This window comes from Cygnus olor, chromosome 15, assembly GCF_009769625.2.
Source record: "Cygnus olor isolate bCygOlo1 chromosome 15, bCygOlo1.pri.v2, whole genome shotgun sequence".
NCBI lineage: Eukaryota > Metazoa > Chordata > Aves > Anseriformes > Anatidae > Cygnus > Cygnus olor.
Genome location: NC_049183.1, coordinates 5,876,600 through 5,896,598, shown reverse-complemented (window position 1 = coordinate 5,896,598; position 19,999 = coordinate 5,876,600). Strand labels below are relative to the sequence as shown.

General features: G+C 57.8%; 2 protein-coding genes across 8 annotated transcripts in view; one reads left to right on the top strand and one right to left on the bottom strand.

The window, feature by feature from the left end:
* CLUAP1 (clusterin associated protein 1) overlaps nt 1-2,383 on the bottom strand; it is a 75,121-nt gene extending 72,738 nt beyond the window's left edge. For 2 of the 5 annotated variants that reach the window (XM_040574614.1, XM_040574620.1), the window contains exons 1-2: nt 1,875-2,034; nt 1,536-1,647 (exon numbers count right to left, since the gene is read on the bottom strand). In XM_040574614.1, coding sequence (XP_040430548.1) covers nt 1,536-1,647; nt 1,875-1,896 — 134 coding nt within the window. In that variant the 5' untranslated portion in view covers nt 1,897-2,034. Of the gene's footprint in view, nt 1-1,535; nt 1,648-1,874; nt 2,035-2,269 lie in introns of those variants that run through there. The other 3 variants (XM_040574615.1, XM_040574617.1, XM_040574616.1) reach the window with 3 other exon arrangements.
* Nucleotides 2,384-14,388: 12,005 nt separating this feature from the next.
* LOC121078268 (glucagon receptor-like) lies at nt 14,389-19,846 on the top strand. Of its 3 annotated transcripts, none has more exons than XM_040574241.1 (14): nt 14,389-14,469; nt 14,924-15,033; nt 15,154-15,250; nt 15,486-15,593; nt 15,861-15,982; nt 16,070-16,176; nt 16,319-16,475; nt 16,744-16,903; nt 17,043-17,103; nt 17,193-17,262; nt 17,444-17,499; nt 17,619-17,757; nt 18,034-18,075; nt 18,343-19,846. In XM_040574241.1, exons 2-14 carry the CDS (start codon nt 14,956-14,958, stop codon nt 18,412-18,414), a joined length of 1,269 nt encoding a protein of 422 aa, XP_040430175.1. In that variant the 5' UTR covers nt 14,389-14,469; nt 14,924-14,955; the 3' UTR covers nt 18,415-19,846. The 3 variants fall into 3 exon arrangements, with proteins under 3 accessions (XP_040430175.1, XP_040430173.1, XP_040430174.1); XM_040574239.1 differs by having other exon boundaries at nt 17,411-17,499; XM_040574240.1 differs by having other exon boundaries at nt 14,421-14,469; nt 14,841-15,033; nt 17,411-17,499.
* The last annotated feature ends 153 nt before the right edge of the window (nt 19,847-19,999 follow it).

Sequence of the window (19,999 nt, the reverse complement as noted above, 5' to 3'; positions counted from 1 at the left end):
GTTAAAATGTTGTGTGCTAGATTACTACTGATGGCAGTAACAAAAAGAGCCATGTCATCTTTTAAAACGTTACCATACATGTTTCCACACTCTCAAAATACATAAGAAAAGTACATGCTCACAGCCATCCTTTCACACATATTACTTTTAGAATTAAATGAACATGAAAAAGCAGACGGAAAGATTGTGAACTGCTTTTTAAAAAGGACTAGTGAAGTGCAGAAACTTCCAGAAGTCACCAGCCTACAGGAACCAAGGAAGAAAAAAAAGTAAATTCCTGGAGTTATTCCCGGGCTTTGAGATTTTCACCATTCAGACAGGCAAAAAAAAAAAAAAGCATCTTCCCTTTCAAGTCACATTTGCAATTAAGAGCAAGGCATGTGTAAAGTAGCCTCTCTGCTTTAAAGTGTAATCAAAAGGCTTCTTGAGAGGAAAAGCTGCTTGTCAGTGTCAAGTGTAAATCTGACTCATAACAGAGAAGGATGCTTGCATTCAGTTGCTGTTTGGTCTGAAAGTAAAGCACTTCCCTAACAGGCACAGAGCTCCCAGTTATCTCACAGTATTGAAGTTTAAGCTTTTAATTAGAGACATACTATTTTTTAAAATTGTATTTTATTATTTTTACTATTTTTAGAAATACTATTTTTAAAATGATATTTTTATTTTCTTTATTTTCACAGCAACCCTGTTGTGTCGCTGTGGGGGGGACACTGATTTACACTCTTAAACATGAGGTGGCAACAACAAGTAACTTAGACCCTCTGTGTAATAGCAGTAGTTTAAAGAATATTTGGGTAACTCATTTCAAGTACTTTTGAATCATTTTTAAGTATTCCCCTACTTTATTACAATTGCGACAGCATTCAGGAAACATCCATTCAATTTAATTTCCCAGCTATTATATCAATTACAAATCCAGGCCAAAGAAACAGCCATCGGGCAAACAGATCACTATTTTCCATTGGAATATTCGACGTGGGGAGTAGCTTGTTTTATTTTTTCACATATGTGAGGGAAAGAAGAGTATGTATTAGCAGGTCAAGTTTCATAAACATTTAAACAAAGTCTGTCAATGGGTTAGGTGGGTGCAAAACCGTAACTGGATAGCGGTAGGTGAATACTGTGTTTATATGCACACAGTTTTACAATGCAGCACGGATGCTAGACAAGCCCAAGCTGAACCAGTAAGAGCTGTAACAAGATAAAAACTAACTGGATCTCGAGCAGTTCTGACTGCACATCGCCCTGGTTGGGGTGCAAGGCCAGCAGTACAGCTTGTGGAATACGTGAAAGATAAAAGCACCTTTAAGCACACCCAACTTCAGGGTGCCGTCTCTGACAGGACTCGGGCATTATTCTCTACTTCAGTTACCAAAACACATTGTTAGCTTCTATAATTACACTCCAAAGCCACAAACTTAATTACTGCATGTTCTACGTGATGCGGAGGGGAGATGTCAGAGAACGGCCGGGTCGCGTTAAGTTTCTCCGTCGGTCCGAGGCTCACGGCCCCACGGCAGCGACCACCCACCCACCTCTTCACCAGCCACAGCAGCACTTCGGCAACCAGCATGAAGTTCGGGGCGTGGAAGTTCTCCATCGAGATGAGCCGGGGATACCCCAGCGCCCTCATCATCTCGGTGAAATCTGAAAAACAGCCGAGACCGCGCGTCCGGGGGCTGCCGCGAGCACCGACCCCGAGCCCCCCGTGAGGAGCCGGGGCCCGGCCGCCACCGCGGCGCCCCTAACGGAGCACGGCGCGGCTCCGAGCCCGGCCCGGGCGCCCTTTGCACCAGCCCGGGGACCCGACGGGGGACGAGGGGGGACACGGGGGAACGCCGGGGGGACACGAGGGGACCCGTGGCCGCGCTCACTGCGCAGGTCGCGGAACGACATCGGGAGCTGCGCCGCACCAGGCCGCGCCGCTCGTCGCTACAGCAACCGCCCTACGGCGCAGCGGCCGGGCCGAACTTCATCGGGAAGCGAAGCGCCGAGGAGGGCCGCATCCTGCCTCGGGTCCTGTGGGAGGGCAGGGGGCTGGGATGTCGGCGAGACGGGGGCACGCAGCTCTGCCCGCACGCTGGAGGGGGCTGAGCTCGAGGACGGGCAGGAACGCTTCGCTCCACACGGTCACACATCTCCGGCGGGTGGTCGGGGTGTGCCACCAACGGTGCCGGCAGGACGTGCCCCGCTCACCGAAACGCACGGGCAGCCCCAGGAGCAGCCTATGCCACATGCAGCAGCGCAGACGCTTGCGATGAGCAAACACCTCCAGCAAATACTTCCATGTTCGCTGTCCATCCTCACGACACCCAAGAACAGCCATGTCCCCAGGCCAGCCCCTCGCTCCCTGCCACCCCTCAGCTCCTGCCCACGACTGACTCTGACTGATCCTGTCAGCGGGGTTTCATAACAAACTACTCAAAGGCTATCGGTGTCCCGAGTTTGCCCCTACAGACATAGCCAACAGGAGTTCTAATGTTGATGAATCAAGTAAGGACAACGTGACAGTTTTTCCGCCAACACTTTGTTGTTTCAGATGTCCTAAAGGAACGGGAGCTCTGACCACGGGACTGTGGAAGCACCGGGCAGAGTGGCCACAGCTCTTACTGACAGGGCCATCAATATTGCGGGGCAGAACGAGCTGAAAATAATCTAGATGTCAGGCTGATCTATGGATGCCTCAGTACATTTTGTGAACAGTCCTCAGTTTACCAGTTCCAACTGCTCAAGCATATGTAACACATGCACACACAAACTCTGTTGAGCAGCCCCCTATCTACATGATTGAAAGAGCAATCAAAAGCAAGGAAATAACAATGAGTCCTATAAAGATAAAAATTGAAAATAAGTAGTTACATTAAAAAACAGGATACATGATTAGAGGTTGGGTTCCTAATGCCAGAAAGCCGTAAGATAGAAAACCTTAAATAATTCATTAGTTCAAGAGCTTATCAGCCATCCAATAACTTGTGCAGGGAAAACCAGAGAAGGAAGGAATCATTCCCCTGCTGTACCACATTGATGGGCAAAATAAAATAAAATAAATGAAATAAAAGGTCACCATATTGTTTAACTCAGCTCTTCACTTCATATTCATAGATGAACATTAGGCAGCATGAATGTCACTGGAGTGAATGCAGCTTTGAAGTAAAAGGGCCAGGAGCAAACTGCGGCCATATAACTGACAGGAACCTGCAGCATGGGGCCAAACCTTTCTCCCTGTCATGTTCCCATCCCCAGAAACTCTGACCCAAAAGAAAAGTGCTATACATTTGTGATCATACCCCCAGACATGAACTAGCCTCCACGTAAACTACTCCTCATTCCACAGCCCAGTTCACACTTTAATGTTGCGTTGGGTTTTTTTTCTTCCCTTCACCACTACAAAAGCTGGACATTTTGTTGGAACGGAAGGAAAACCTAAACTTCTGGTGCAGATTTCCTGCAGCAATGGGTGAACTATGTGACAACATTGCAGATTTCTGAGTTGATAATATCTTTACTGTACACCTGCAGCAACTGGTCTCCATCCAAGCCTCTAATTTCATCTAAATGCAATTTCATTCCATTAGGGCTGTGGGAAACCTCAACCTCTGCTGGGGGCCTGGTGAAGGTGTAGGAGGAAGCCAGGCAGGGGTGATGAACACCGCCCAAGCATTTTGTGAGCACGCAGGACACTGATGGCCCCTCAGGCACAAGCAGACCGGTGCCTGGTGGAAGGTGGTGGCTGCACCACTCAGCCCAGACCACTGGTGATAAGGAATTAGCAGCCCCTGCTATGAATGGCAACGCTGTGAGATGCAGTTGGGGATAACAGAAGAGACCATCAGTAACAGCTTATTATTTAAATCCTCATGGAAAAATTTTCTTATCTGCTTGTTTCACATGTTGTACACGTGAATTTTGGGGCTCCCCAAATCACTTCAGGGCTGATAAGCACCATGTGTGCTACAACTGGGGCCGGGCAACCCCTTCCACAGCCCAGGCCCTGTTTGTATCACCTCATCCCACTTATGTCCTTCTGTTTTGACTTCAGGGCTGTGCCAACACCTTTTAGCCATTTCTCTGGCTCCATACCACTGGAGTAGAGCCATCCGTTGGCTCATGAGCATCCATCAGTCAGTGGTTTCACCAAGAAACCACTGACCTGAGCAGCTGAACATCATTGATCCAGGCTGCATGCCATCCGGTCCCTTTTAACTGCTGCAAGTGTTTAGCAGAATGTGCTTTTAAATAGTACATCATTCAAATATGCCATCAGACAGCCTGATGTCTGTGTCAGCTCCTGACTTAGTGCCAGAGGCTGCTGTGCGAACTGCCGTGCCTCTGCAAGAAGCACAGTTTCTGCAGCAGGGCCGGAGACAAGCTCTGCGATCTGAGAGGTGGCAGGCAGGGAAGGAGAAGCAGTCTCACAAGGTTCGACCAGATGACCCTTCTAACCTCAGCCATTCTGTGAAGCTGTCAACAGATAAAGTATCATTATAGTATCTTGTATTTAGCTATGTAGGATGACTTCCAACTAGCTGCTGAAGAACATCTAGCACTTCTTGACTATTCATGAAAAACTGTATGTAAAGGAGACTGTAAAGAAGACGGAGTGAGGCTCATTTCAGTGGTACCCCGTGACAGGACGAGTGGCAATGAGCACAGCCTGAAACACAGGGGTTCCCTCTGAATGCCAGGAAACACTCTTTTTACTATGAGGGTGACTAGGCCCAGAGACGTTTGTGATTTTCCATCCCTGGAGATGCTGAAAAGCTGTCTGGACATGGTCCTGAGCAGCCTGCTTTAGGTGACTTGCCTTGAACCTTGAACCTCACAAGGGCAGCCAGACCTCATGACACCTACCAGTCTCTGCTTGCTCACAAGAGCTGTTTTCAGAGCCCTTAGGAAGGAAGAACTATTTGGTCACATCTGCCCAAACAAGGTCACATCTGCCTACCACATCGTCATCTGAGAACAGAGAAAGAGTCTCGTGGCTTGCCTATTTCTCGGTGTTCCCCAGGTGCTCCTTGCAACCAGAGCAGCCCTGCTGACCTGGTGCTCCGATTCTCCTGGCCATCAGCTGACACTTTCCAGTTCCCCTCCGGAATCTCCCATCCCAGGCTCCACACAGTCCCGTCGCATCCAAACACTACCCCCATCTGCCAGATTCCCAGCACACAAATAACCAGCTCTAGTAATCTTTCCTTCTTTCAGCCATCTGAACTCTTGTTGCCAGTTTCCTGTAGATGAAGGCTTTTTTTTTTTTTAAACTTATTTTTCATTTTTAGCATTCTGCTGTTCTTTCCTAAGGTTGTTCTTTTGGCAGCACTCAACATTAAAGTTGCTATGGCACGTTTCTAGCCAAATTCTCACACCTCTACATCACAACACCTGGCAGATCGTCCTAAAGTGTTTTTTCCATAACACTTGGTGGAGAACTGTTCTTCTGTGCTGTTCCCACGGGGGACTGCTGCTGACAGCCGGGCTGACCTGGCCGCTCGCCGCGCATCCCTGGCGGCATCTGCCCGTGCTCACGGGTGCAGAGGCAGACAGGGGCTGCCACGGAGGCTTCTTCCAGCTCACATGCAGAAGGAGTGGCCACAGTGCCTCTACCAGCTCATTGAAATGGAGTTTTCCTGATGCTCTAAAATCCCAAATAAGCTGCGCTTGGCGGGCAGGTGAGCAGCACGGGGCGGTCTGGGGAGCGCAAGGGCAGGTGGTGGCATTGCATCACAGCGCCCTTCCCAGGGGCAGGCTGAGCCACTGTGCCCACGCTCCTCTGTGCCCCTGTTTCAGAACTGCACCCCACCTAGAAACCCACATATCTAAAAGTGAAAGAAGAACTTTTTCTAGCTAAAACAAACTTCTGAGAGCCTGAGCGCAGCCTCCCTCCAGCAGCAGCTGATCCCTGCCACATCCCAGAGCCTTGCTGCTCACTGACCTGCCAAGCAGGGAGAAGAGCTGCAGGCTTCACCTACTTTTTTTTCCCCTGATGTTGTCTCCTTGTCTTGTGTGGCTCTTCTTGCACTGCAGATTCAGTCCTTGATCCCAGGGCTGGCATGGCCAGAGCTCTTGGCAGGGCTGGGATAAACTCTGCTGTTGAAAATATGACCATGTGAGAAAGCCAGCAATTTTTATTCTGATTTCTCTAATGTTTTTTTAAAACGAGAAGTAGAAAGTCTTGAGATGATCGAGGATTCTTGGGATTCCTCGAGCACAAAGCAACAAACACTCATCTGTGCCCTCCCTGATGGGAAAAAGGAGTAAAAAGGCCTCACACTTCTTGTACATCCCAGAAGAGCTCCGTGTGAAGTCGCTGCAGGCATCAGCCTGCTCCAAGCCACCTCTCAGGCACCGCAAAATGAGAACGTGGTTGCCTTGATGGCTGAGAAAATAAATACTGCTTCTGCTGTGTTGCTTCCTGAGCTATCTGTGAGATAAATGCTGCAGGAGAGCGTCAGCTCTATGGGCAGACCCCTTACGGCCTGAAGGGCTGGGAAGGGAATCTGCCAGAGGAATTCACTCAGGGAGAAGCTGGTGAGAAAAGAAAAGGCAGGGTGGGAAAAAAAGGCTTTCATTTGGCTGGTATATGTGAGTGTCACACAGATGCTTCACATTCAGGTTTCTGCACCCCACTTCTAGTGCCTGGCTTCTGAGCCTCCCCCAGCTCACAGCCGGGGCAGATTCGCTGTCACCTGAAGGCTGTTTTGTGCCATGTGCTGCCACCTTCGCTGCCCCATCCACACAATGTGGGGTTTCTGCTCGCTGCTGAGCATGGAAGAGAGTTTCAGGAGCAGCCCCCACCCTTCCCACTTGTTTACCGTCTCCTCATCGCTCCAGAAGCGAGGACAGGACAGCGACTGCTATTTCTAGGTAGGGGAGGACAGGGGACGGCTGGAGACCACTGGTGGGAGCCACGGGGCTGTGCCAAGGAACCCCGGAGATGTGATGCTTTGTGCCTGGGGAAGGGAAGCATCCAGGAATGTCACGTTCCCTGTAATTACATTGCACAGCTGCTCCCTCCTGCTAATGTGCTGGCATTAAGGGAGTCTGGAGAGCAGAGTGCAGTGCCCAGGATGAGCAGCAGCCCATGTATCATGCAGAAGGGGTAATAAATCAACCGCCACTGTTTGATCACTCAGCAGATAAGCAAGAGAAGCTACTTAGGATGAAAAAACATCCCCAAGCAAATAGATTTCCAGATCTATCTCAGACTTTGTCTGACAGGTCAGGAGAGGAGGGACTGGGTTCTCATCTATATGCAGTGAAAAACAAGACGATATTTCCACTCTCTAGCAGCTCCCTTCAAAGCTGAGTGCCACGTGGCCTGCCTGAAGCCAGCTGTAAGCACTTATCTCCCCCAAATCCCCCTAATCTTGGGGTGTCTGAATTCAGATGGCTTGGCACAGCTTGATTTATAGACTACGTGGGGCCGAAAGTCCAGATCATCATTACTACTAGGCAAAGGGATCCAAAATCATGGCTCACTTGTGAAAAGTTTTGTGTCTCTTCTGTACAGTCAATATTTTGGCTCCTGATCTCTGCGGATGGGACACTGGGCAGACCCAGCCCATGTGCGAGAACGATTGTAAGGAAGAGATGAGCAATAGCAGGGTCATGCCTCATCTGGAAGCAGCCCAGATGCATCCTGTCTGTCCTTAGTGCCTTTTCCTATCGCAAAAATCCACTCAGCTGTGAAATTGCCCATGGAGGAAGTGATTGCTCTTGTATCAACGCAACATCATTCCAGCAGCTGGCTGCACCGCAGTCCTCACCTGCCTCTGTCCGAAGCACACAGCGGATGGGGGGAGCCCTTGTAACCTTTCTGCAGTTGAAGCAAAAGCTGTTGCACTGGAGATACTGAGGGATTTGGGGAGTTATTGGCGAGGTAGTGAAGATCTCAGGTTTCCTGGGCAGGTGACATTGTTTCCTCTGCAGTTAAGCTGTTGGAAGATCTGCAGTGACATCAGGAGAAGCTCATGGTGGGCATGTCTGCACCTCCTTGAGCAGAGAGGACACGTGTACCCAGAAACCTCCCTTTGGGGGAGCTCCAGAAAATGTACGATGGTGCCAGTGAGCCCAGGGCCCATCTCCAGCTTTCATTCACTAAGAGAAGTGAAAACCCCTCAAAACCTCACCCAAAGCATGTGGAGTCGCAGGAGGCTCCAGGGCTGCTGACACCTGGCACCGCCTGCAGGACCCTCCTCGTGCGTGCTGCAAACTCTGGTGCCAGCAATGCCAGGGGAAAGATCCCAGAGCAGCAGCACCTGCCGGTTGTGCCAAGCCGCAGAGGGCATCAGGGCAGCAGATGCTGAGGTTCAGCCGGAGCCATCCCTGGCACACAGCAGAGCCCCACACCAGCAGCACAGCAAAGCCCAGTCCCAGCCCAGCCCAGCCCAAACTAGGAGCTTGGCATGGTAACACACACAAAGAACAGCTACGAAGGGAAGAAATCAGGAAGTCTCGTTCTTGCTTCGATTTCCCCAAAGGGAGGAAAAGGGGAGGATTTTGACAGCGATCCTGAGCCAAACAGCAGCTTCAGGCAATTCCCACACCGGGAGGCTGGAGCAGATGCAGCTCAACCAGAGTGGGGCTTGCAGGGCCCTGCCTCCAGCTGCCTGCTGCTTCCTCCGGCTGTAAGCTATGTCTGATACCCCGGGTGGAGGGGCACTATTCTGTTGTTTTTCTTAAGCCCTCAGATCTACCGGAGAGAGACACAAAGGAACCCAAAGCAGCAGCACACCCACCTCTGCTCCCACATTAGTGCCAGCGATGTGCCCTGCAGCAGGACCCAGCTGCCATTCATCGAGCAGCAGCCAGCGTGCATTTCAGCGAGGAGCAAAGGAACTCTTTCAGGCTGCTCAGTATCCACCTGAAGACTTTTAGGGAGCAAATTACCACCTCTTATCTCCTGCCCAGATCTGGCAAAGCAGTTCCTTCAGCCTCGGATGCACCTAAACAGTCAGTGGGGCGCTCTGAGGACGATGCCTGTTAAGGCCTGGCACCTGGGCTCAGCCCAGAGCCGTACACAGGCTGAGCTCAAGAGCAACCAGCTGTGGTTCCACCTGGAGCTGGGGGCAGGTACCTTCAATGCTACAGGCTAAATGTCTGCAGCTGAGGCCTCACGGTGGCATTTTGAAGTGAGACCCATTTTCCTGGGACAGCAAGGACAGACACAGCCATGTCCTGTGCTGAGTAGATACCCCATTATCTTCCCATCACTAATAAAAGCAACATCCCTGCGGGTTTTTTGTGATGCACTGAGCCTCAGCCCTCCAGCTGGGTGACCTCAGGGGACAGGCTGTCCAGAGCCACTGCTGCAAGGAGCGTGACTTCGTCCACGTGCTCCTGTCCACGGCGGGTGCAGCAGAGACCGAGCTGCAAAATGCATCCCGCGGCGCTGGCTCAGCTGCAGCAAAGATGCTGCTGGGGCTGGCGGGGTGGTGCCATGGGACAAGCGTTGGGGAGAGGTCAGGGACTCCTTGCCCAGGTTGGTGGCTGCCCAGGTCGGTATTTCTCTCTGGTGGGAAAGGCCAAACACTGTCAATTTTCATCCCAGCTTGGGGGGAAAGATAAAATAACATGACTTGAGTGTATAACAACAAATCGAGTGCTAAGAGGTTTGGGAGAACAACGTGCAGATGCAGACACAGCATTTGCAGAGCGCGTTGAATCACACACTTCTTCGGGAGCGCCGGGTGCCACGAGTGCCACCGCTTTGTGGCCGCCCCGGGGATGGGCAGGTCCCACCGCAGGCGCTGCCATGGCGCAGCTGGGGCACGGCGCCGAGTCACCGACGGCTGCACCCAGGCGGTGTCAAAGGGAGTGAGAAAAAGAAAGATGGTGAAATGCAAACACAGGGCTATGGAGAGACCTGAAACCGATCTCAGCATGTGATTTAAAATTATTCCATCGGGAGAAAACTTCTGGATTTGGCTTCTCTGTCCTGGGAGAGAGGACAGGGCAGTGATCTGTTGGATGCGATTCTGTCAAAATAGGTGGTAATAGAAGAAGTTGCAGCCAGCCTCCTAATGGGCAGGAGTGAAATAAAAGCTGCAGCCTCTTATCTGCTCCTTGAATTATGGATGCCAGGGGTATAGCGACCCTGCCCTGCAATACGGCTGCCGCGCCGCCTGCCAAGCCGTTACATATGGAGGAGGGCAAGCTGTGCCCTTCAGCAGAGGACGGGTACAAAGAGTCCAGCTCCAGGGCAGGATGTGAATATAGATGATTTCCAGAGAAGTTCTTGATCTTATCGTTCAGCCTTCCTGCTTGAATAAGGCGAGAAGCACAACGGAAGCGCGAGGGGCTCGGTCAGCTCTGAGGGCAGGCCCAGCAAGCCGCGTGCCCAGGGTGCTCCGGTAGGAAGGCGTCTGCTGAGGGCTTCTCTGAGAGAGTGCCAAATTCGATAATGGCTTTATGAGCTGGGAACAGTCATTTATCACGAGCATGTGGCAATGCGGCGCTGAAGCACCAGCTTGGAAGTGACCTTTGCTGCAGAGCGGTGACTGTGCCGGCGTCCCCGGCCACCGCTGCCCCAGGGGATGGAGGTGAGGGCAACGGGCTGGCCCGTGAAGTCCGTGGCCATGTCCTTGTTGGCTGTGGTGACCTGGTGCTCCCCAGAGGATAATTAAGATGTCGCTTTGTGCAAGAGCCACCCCAAGCCACAGCCCTGCAGGAAGAGGAAGCACTTTGTGGCTGGGCAAAGCTCGGGGTCATTTTAGGGTTGAGACATAGAGTCTGAAGGCAATGCATGGAGAGCACACTGCTTAGGGGCAGCTGCAGCACTTAGCCTGGCACTGGGTTGCTGTTGGCTCCGGTGTCTTGTTTTCAGGATCCATCCCTTGCCGAATCAGAGAGATTCAAGCACGAAACAAATTTTTCCCATACGCACACAACAGCTTCTGAAAAGAGCAAAGTCTGGGGCAAGCGGCTCACCGCTCGCATGGGTCTGCCTCCGCGTGTTGTCAGGCTGCGCTTTTGCAGCTATCTTTAATAGCACCATCTGCTGATATTAAACATACTTTGCTTTTTAGCTATACAAAAGCCTTTGGTGCGCCTGAGCAGGGCAGGATGGAAGCGCGGCATCGAGCATCGTCCTGCCCAGCTCCCGCCCGCGCCGCGCTCACTGCCTGATGAATTTCCCTACCCAGTACTGCTCCGGCAGCCTTTTCTGAGAAGTTCGCTGAATAATTGCAAGTCAGGGTGTGTTGATTAGCATTTCTGCGAGAAGCAACACATTGTGATTAGCAAAGTCGGCAGTAAGACACACGTATGACTTTCCCTGCCTGCAGTGGCTACATGAAGTGCAGCCTGCTTTCAAGAGGTGCTGGGGAGCGGGGCCGTGGTGGTCCCATGGGGTCTCCCCAGTGGGGGAGGAGGTGGGAAGGGGGTTCAGGCATCTGTATCTCTCGCAGAGCTGCTGGAGCAGTGGCTGCAGGTGCTGGGACCTGCCCCACGCACCACGTGCGGGGCTGCCAGGGCCACAACCGAGAGGAGGACGTGGTGAGCACGGCCCGGCCGCAGGACAGGTGGGGCGGACATGGGAAGTGCCTGCGCAGACCCAAAAAGGCCGGGCAGCGGCAAGGGGCAGGGGACAGCAGAGCTGCCACCTCCAGCCCGGCCACACTCACGGCATCCGGGCTCTGCGGCGCCCGGTGGGTCAGGATCCGGCCCTGCCGAGCTGCAGGCGCTGCAGTCGCTATGGAGACTCTGCCCGAGATGCATCAATATGGAGAGGAACAGCGCGTTCCTCACATCCCCGTTCAAGGCACTGGCCCCACTGGGTCCACTGCGGCGGTGGAGAGGGGCTCAGGTTGTGTGGGGGGCAGACACGGTCCCCGCGAATGGCCATCATTGCCAAAGGATTTCATTTACCAAACCTTGAGGAAAAAACACCTTTCTTCCCGTTCAGACGTCTCCCTGAGCACATCTGTGCATGCACGCTAACAAACTGCTTATGTCAACCCAAGATCAGGGTGTATTAATTTCCTATGGTACCGTTGATGGGAATTCCAAAGGCACATCAGCATCCTGGCCGGAGTGCTGAGCTTGCCCTGCAGGCAGGATGTGACCCCGGGAGAGCCGGGGCCCTGTGAGGGTGACCTGAATTGGTTCACCCCGGTGAGGAGCCCTCCCGCAGCCAGGGTGCTTCTCACAAGAGCAAAGCCCTACACTGCTGAGCAGTTGGCAGCAGGGGGACCACACCAGCATGCTGATGCTTTGCCCCCAGAGCCCCCATTTTCCCCTTGGGCATTAAAGCTGCCGTGTGGCAACATCATCCCATGACCAGGGCTAATGGGCAGCAGAGGAGGAGGAAGAAGAGGGGGAGGAGGAGCAGTTCTTCACCTGCAGCAATGAGGGTGAGGAGCAGAGCAGGGCGGGACGGGAAGACCGTGTGGTGCTGAGCGAGGCGCCGTGCTCCTGAGGGTCACGCTCGGCTGCCGCCCGTTACGGAGGTACCGCAGCGGAGCAGCAAACCCAGGTGCTGCTGTCTGTGGGAGGCTCCCAGCCAGGCTGCAGCCCGCGCCCCGCTGCGGCAGGGGTCGGCTCCATGCCCCAGCTGGGTCACCATGGGGGGATGTTGGGGCTTCCTGCTCTGGTTTGGAAGGGAACCCATGCCCAGATGCTCTGCTCTGCTGCAGATGTCCTAGGGAGAGGCTGGAGCGAGGGGCACGGGTGGGTGCAGCCCTCAGGTTCCTGTGCAAGGAGTGGCGGGCATGTCCCGCTCCACCCGCAGATGTGTGCCCTGGTGCTCTGCTGCGCCCCGGGCGTCTGGCAAGGCCACTTCCCGGTGGCTGTTTGGGCATTACATGCTTGTGCAGGCAGCATTTGTCACCCTGAGGCAAAGTTAACTGTCCGCCAAGGGGGAGAACGGCAGAACCCGCAGGGAAAGGGCTTCAGCAGCGAGGCTGCAGTGACATCTCCAAGGCCACGTACCTCTTCTGCGCCTCAGCCACCACCAGCGGTAAGGAGCTGTGCTGGCTGTGCTCTGAGTCACTCCTTCGTCCTCCAGCAAGGCTGTTCTGGGGGGAAGAGCATCTCTGTTTGGGCTGAAGCTGCCTGCGGGTGCACGTGCTCACCCACTTGGGGGTTCACAGCTTTCCCCGGTGGCTTGGTGGGCAGCAGGGCATGGTGCTGTGCCCCGTTCCACGTGCTCGGTGATGCTCAAGCAGAGAAACCCCACTGGAAACCCTCTTCCTTTGGATCCTCTGCTGTCTGGAGGCTTTGGAGATTTCAGTCACAGCCCAACTTCCATTGCCAGCCTTACCCCCGACGTCCGCAGCCAGGGTCACCCCGCGATCCCCTCACCTCTGCCTCAGCAGCGCTGCTCTGCCCTGCCCTGGGTGCCCTCGCTCCCGGGTGAGACGTTGGCTGCCTCCCAGCGCTGCTTCCCCGCCTCACGCCAAGCTCTGCCCCACAAGCTCTGTGTGTGTGTGTCTGCATCGCTGCCGCCAGGACCGGGCCCCTGGTGCCCGCCAGGCTGCTTTTCCCGAGACGCTGGTGTGCAGGACCCACCTGCCCATCAGCACGGGGTCTACCTAGAAATAAAGGGTTAGCACATGGCACCGGGGCTGCTCAGTAAGGAGTAATGGTTCTGGAGCATTAAGCAGCCCCAGTGCCTCCCTCCCAGCATGAACCAGCACGGCTGGGACCCCAGGCCCAGGGCCCTCCAGCATCAGGTGCCAGACCCTGCCCCGGCTCCGCTCTTTACATCTCGTGCCTTAGTTCCAGGTTTCCATCAGCGCACTGCCCGGGCTCACCGAAGCAATCAGCAAAAAGCAAAAAGCACGGGGCAGGGAAGCCCGAGGAAAGGCCCGGTGCCACCTCGTGCTGGGAAAGGCATCCCGAGGGCACGGCTCCCCCCGAAACAGACGGGGAGGGATGAGGGTCCCGCACCATAGCGCATCGCCTCTGCCAGCCCCACCAGCGGGATGCCCGTTCCACAAAACCAGACCCCGCTCCCTTTGCTGCAGCGACAGGCACAGCTCCCCGCTGCTCCCGGCCGCCTTCTCTGCCATGAGCCCACCGGGCCGGTTTTAGGGGCAAACATCTCGATTTTGTGAAATAAATGCGAGGTTTTCTGGCGGGGTCAGCCAGCTGCGTTTCGGGGCGCAGCCCGGCCGCCCCACCGCGCTTCCAAACCCCCCCTCGAGCGCAGGGCGCCCCATAACCTCCCCTGGGCTGCACGGGGGGGCTCTGGGGGGCACCAGCGGGGTCCGCACTCCCCCTACACGCCCCTGTGTGGGGCTCAGGGCCCCCCCGACAGCGCCCCAAAGGGGGCCCCCGCGCGGGGCCGCCGCACGCCCCCGGCCCCCGGTGGCCCGGGGGGGGCCGGGCCGGGCCGGGAGCTCCGCGGGGCGGCCCCGAGCCCCGGGAGGCGGCGCCGCCTCCGCCCCCCCCGTCGGGGCACGGCGCTGGCGGGAGGTGCCCGCGCCGCAGACGCCGCTCGTTCGCCGCCGCGCTCACGTCGCGGAGCCGGTACGGGGCTGGGGTCGCCACGGGGTGGGGGCGGCGAGGGGCTGGGGGGGCGGTGAGGGGCTGCGCGGCGGGGGACCCCCCCCTCCGTGGGCACGGCCCTGGGGGAGCGGGGCGGGGGGCCCGGGGGCCGTGCGGAGCTCCGGGAGCCCCCGGGCGAGGCTGGGCCGGGGAACGCGGGGAGCGCCCCTTTGCAAGGGGGAGCCCCGTGGGGGCTCCAGCCCTGACCCTTTCCCAGGGCTGTGGCAGCCCGGTGCCACCCTCGCTGGGATGCCGGCACCCCCCGGGCCGTCCCTTCGCCCCCCGCCAGCTCCCAGCCCGGTGGCACCAGGCTGGCACTTGGTTACCCCAAGCGGCTTTTGCTCTCACCCCAGCCACTGGTGCGCTCGCAGCCCGGTTCTGCCCCGGGGAGCGCAGCCCTCGGCCGTGCCGCCCTCAGCAGCCACCTCTCGCCCAGGACTGGGGTGCCGCGGGCCAGCGGGGACAGCCATGAGGGACGTGATGGCACCCGCGTACCGGCGGAGCCTCGTCCACCTCGCCTGGATGTGCCTCTTCTCCTCCGTGCCGGTAAGGTGCAAGCCGGGGCTGCGGGGCCGGTGCGTGCCGAGGGGTTGCTTCAGGCCCCTGCGGGCTCCGTGCCCCCAGCGTGCGGGGCTGGCAGCTCCAAACCGGGCTCTGGGCTTGCAGCACGGCGGGGCCAAGGTGCTGGAGAGGACCTTCGAGGAGTGGATGCGGTACCGAGACGAGTGCCTGAGGAGGATGGCAAGCGAGCCGTACCCAGCAGGTAGCCGGCTGTGCGCGGGGCGCGGGGCTGGGTGACATCCAGGGCTGGGACTTAGCCTCCTGGTGACACCGGTCACCCGCAGAGGGCTCCTGAGCCAGGACCGGGTGTCTCCATGGGGGGCACCCAAGGGCTGGGGTACCGGGGGGCTGAGGTGTGGGGACAGCGGGACCAGGCTTGGCCGTGCCGCCTGTGTCCGACCATCGTCTTCTCCCCGGCGTGGTGCTGCCGACGGAAGGGCTCTTCTGCAACCGCACATTTGACATGTACGCCTGCTGGCCTGACGGGAGCCCCGGCACCGCGGTCAACGTCTCCTGCCCCTTCTACCTGCCCTGGTTTGAGAAAGGTGACGATGAGCCTCGGCCATCCCGGACCCCGTGGGGAAGCGGGATCTGGTGCTGGCCCACGGCAGGTCTGGGGGCTTGGGGGTGAGCGGGGTCCCACAGCCTTGGGACACGCGTGGCATGGGGAGGGCAGAGCAGAGGCAGCCCTGTGGGTGTGAGCCATGGCTGCGTGCCCCGGTGCCCCTGCAGAGAGCCATGGTTCCATCATGGGGTCGGGGTTTGGGGCCCCCGGCAGCCCGAAGGAAGCCTCTGCTGCTTTGTGCCCGCAGTGAAACACGGGCTGGTGAGCCGCAAGTGCGGTGTGGATGGGCAGTGGGTGACGGTGAACGGCAGCCAGCCCTGGCGGGACTACTCGCAGTGCGAGGAGGAGATGGAGTCCACCATGGAGGAGGTGGGAGCCCTGGCGGGGGCGGGGGCACCCCAGGGTGCGCGGTGGGTGCTGCTCAGCCGGGCTCAGTGGAGTGGTGCTTGTGTGCAGGAGGGTGCCCGCAGGCTGATGGTGAGCTTCAAAGTGCTCTACACCGTGGGTTACTCGCTGTCACTGCTGACCCTTGTCTCTGCCCTGCTTGTGCTCACCGTCTTCAGGTAGGACAGGCTGGGGGCTGCGGTCCTGCCATGCACCGGGGGTCAGCCCCAGCAGGGCCATGACCCCTGCCGCACATGGCCCCTTGTCCGTGGCTGCCAGCCATGGCCAAGGGGTGTCCCCTGACCCCCTTGCTCTCACCAGGAAGCTCCACTGCACCAGAAACTATATCCACGCCAACCTCTTCGCCTCCTTCGGGCTACGGGCGACCTCGGTGATGGTGAAGGATGCGCTGCTGGAGAGGCGCTGGGGCATGGAGGTGGTGCAGGTGGCCGACTGGCAGGCCCTGCTGAGCCACGAGGCAAGCGCGGCCGGGGGGGGTGACACTGAGCCCGGGGGGACGCTGACCCTGGGGAGGGCGTGCGGCTGGGTGCCGGTGCCCACGCAACCCGTGTACCGAGTGGGTGAGCTCGCAGGGTGCACATGCGCCTGGTGGTTGTGCTCACGGGGTGCCCATGCACCCCGTGGGCAAGCTCTTGGAGCACCTGTGCACCCTGTGGGCGAGCTCTTGGTGCACTTGTGCACCCTGTGGGCAAGCTCTCAGCCCCATGGTGGGTGTCCTCTGGCAGGCGGCGCTGGGCTGCCGTGCGGCACAGGTGCTGATGCAGTACTGCATCCTGGCCAACCACTACTGGTTCCTGGTGGAAGCCGTCTACCTCTACAAACTGCTGATCGGTGCCGTCTTCTCCGAGAAGAATTACTACAGGCTCTACCTGTACCTGGGCTGGGGTAGGGGCCACCCGGGCGCCCGGTGATGGGGGGGACGGGCCCTGGGCCAAGCTGCCACCCCGCGACGTCCCCAGCCTGGGGGCGGTTTCTCAGCTCAGGCGGGTGCTTGGTTTTACAGGGTTTGCTGTGTGACTTGCAGGGACTCCCGTGGTGTTCGTGGTGCCCTGGATGGCTGCCAAGTACCTGAAGGAGAACGCGGAGTGAGTGGCTGCGTAGAGAGCTGGGCATGGCCTCATCCTGCACCCCCAGCACGTCATGACCGGGCTGCTGTGTGTGTCTTCCCGGGCAGGTGCTGGGCGCTGAATGAGAACATGGCTTACTGGTGGATCATCCGCATCCCCATCCTGCTCGCCTCCCTGGTAGGGGGGCCCCAGCGACCCCCAGAGCCGTTCCCAGGGGCTGGGGCCGGCTCCCGGCTGGGGTTTGGGGACGGTGGGAGGGAGGGCTGGCCCCAGGGCAGGACTGGTCCATGGGTGCCCCCCTTCCCCCCCACTGTCACCCCCCCAGATCAACCTGCTGATCTTCATGCGGATCCTCAAGGTGATCCTGGCAAAGCTGCGCGCCAACCAGAAGGGCTATGCCGACTACAAGCTGCGGTGAGCGGGGCTGCCCTTGCCAGCTCCCCCATCCCGTGCCTCATTAAATGACCACTCAGGTTAAATGAGAGCTCGTCCCTGCTCACAAAAGGGCCCTGCCCCCCTTGTGCTCTTTTCAGGCTGGCCAAAGCCACGCTGACGCTCATCCCCCTCTTTGGGATCCACGAAGTTGTCTTCATCTTTGCCACCGATGAGCAAACTACGGGCATCCTGCGCTACGTCAAGGTGTTCTTCACCCTCTTCCTCAACTCCTTCCAGGTGAGGCGAGAGCACGGCGCGTCCTCGCACCACGGGGTGAGAATTAGGGCCCCCTCCTCCAGCTGGCTGCCCCTGTGCTGCCCCAGCCCCTGCACGAGCTGGGGGACGGGGACGCCAGCCTCCTGCCCAAGCCCTGTCGAGTGTGTGATGGTGGCTGAGGAGTTGATGCACACGTGTGTTGGGGATGCTCTGGGGTGGCCCGAAAAGCACAAGGGAGGTGAGACAGAGCCAGTCCCACACCCTGACGTGGGACTCAGGTCCGTGCTCTCTCCACAGGGCTTCCTGGTGGCTGTGCTGTATTGCTTTGCCAACAAGGAGGTACGTACCCTGCCCTCCCAAGCCCTGCCTCTGCCACCAGCCAGCCCTACTGGCCCCAGAGCACCAGTTTAATGCTGTGGCGCTGGCTGCTGCCCCACAGAAGCCAGTAAAACCCCTTAACCTTGCTTTAACCTTGGCTTTATTGGGGTGGGTGCTGGGAGCTGGGCTTGGGTCATGCCAGCCGCAGGCTTTGCGAATCTGCCTCTCGCATCGCTTGGTCTGGGGAGGACACAAAAAGCCGAACCCTAAGCCTGCCGCCCCTGCCAGGTGAAGTCCGAGATGAAGAAGAAGTGGCAGCTCTGGAAGCTCGACCACCCGGCGCTCTGCTGCACGCAGTGAGGGTCCCTGGGTGGAGGTAGGGCCCTGGGCGCTGCTCAGACACTGCCAGCCCCTCGTGCTTGTGCAGAGCGGGCGAGCGGCGCGAGGAGCTGAGCCTGCCACTCCCTGACCCCACGCCATCACCTACCTCTGCTGGCACCACCAGATGATGCCGGCCGCAGGAGAGGCCCAGCTGAAGCAGGATGCAGGCTCCTGCTGGGAGCAGGATGGATGCCGGGCCCTCCAGGGCATCCGCTCCTTGCCTAAGCGAGGGCCCTCGCCGCCACCCCGAGACACCTGTCCTGGGGTCATCCTGCAAAGTTCTTCACCTCCTCACCGCCCGCCGCAGACCATGGCATCGGCATCTGCCTCCCTCCTCGCTGCTCTCCAGCCGCCCCCTTTCCTCCTCTCTGCAACCTCCTCCCATGGCAGAGCCCCCCCCCGGAGCCCCCCGGCACCAGCTGAGTGGCACACACGCAGCTTAGCGCAGCGCTTGAGCACTTGAACTTGTGTTAATCCTGCCCTGTAGGAAGGACAGCGCTGCTTCTCTGGTGGGGCCGGGGAAAACCACTGCAGGGGAGAGCGAAGGACTCGGACCCCGGCCTGCCCACAGCAGGGGGGGGGGAAGCTGAGCCCCGGCCCCCCCAGGCCCAGCCACCTCCTCCTCCGCAGTGAGCGCTGTAAAGCCCTGCACAGGAAATGCCGCAGGCTCGGGAAGAGAAGGCTGGCAAAAGGCTGGGTATTTTGGGGCCCCACTATGCAGCAGCTGCCTGTGAAGAGCTTTGCTTTCCAGGAGGGGGCCGAGCACTTGCTGTACACCCTCGCCACCAAGTAGCCTGTCGGGAGCCCAGTCTCTGCTGCTGTGGCCCAGCTCGGCACCCCCGCTGGGATGGGGACCCCAGCCCCAGAGCACCCAAACCACAGAAGAGCCTCCAGCAGCGTCTCCGCACCTCGCCTTGGAAGCCCAGCAGAGCCCAGCCGCGTGCACCTGGCTGGCTGCAGCCGAGAGCTGTGTCCAGGAGTGGTCCTGGTGCTCCCGTGAGGGCTGAGCACAGCAACGGCCGCCAGCACCACCCCAGCCCCCTTGCTCTTGCCTTCAGCAGCAGGACAGACAGTTAGTCCCTAACTCCTGCTGCACAACGCTTTGCCTTGCAACGGCCGCTCCATCAGGAGGGAGGAAGCAGCTCTTACTCCCCGCTGCATGCAAGTGGACACAGGTGGTGCTCCAGCACAGAGCAAGGGGCTCGCACAGCCCCCGGGCTCATGGGCTGAGCCTCTTGCAAACACAGTGGCTCGAGGAGAGCTGCCTTGAGCACGGGAAGGACAGAGCTCAGCCCCAGTGGCATGTGAAGCTGGAGGGCCAAGCAGGAGTGTTGCTGGACAGATGTAACCCCTGTGAGACCATTTTGCACATTGACTCTTTTCAGATGTAAATAAATGTTTATTTTTCAGCAAGCAGAGCATGCCACGTGTCTGCTCTGAGGGAGGGAAATGGCTCTCAGACACCAAGGTAAAGGCAGCTGTATATGTAAGAGCACTGATGTGCACTTATGCACACACACTCCTCACTATTGGTTACTAAACAGGCACCAAGAGCCCCTGGCTC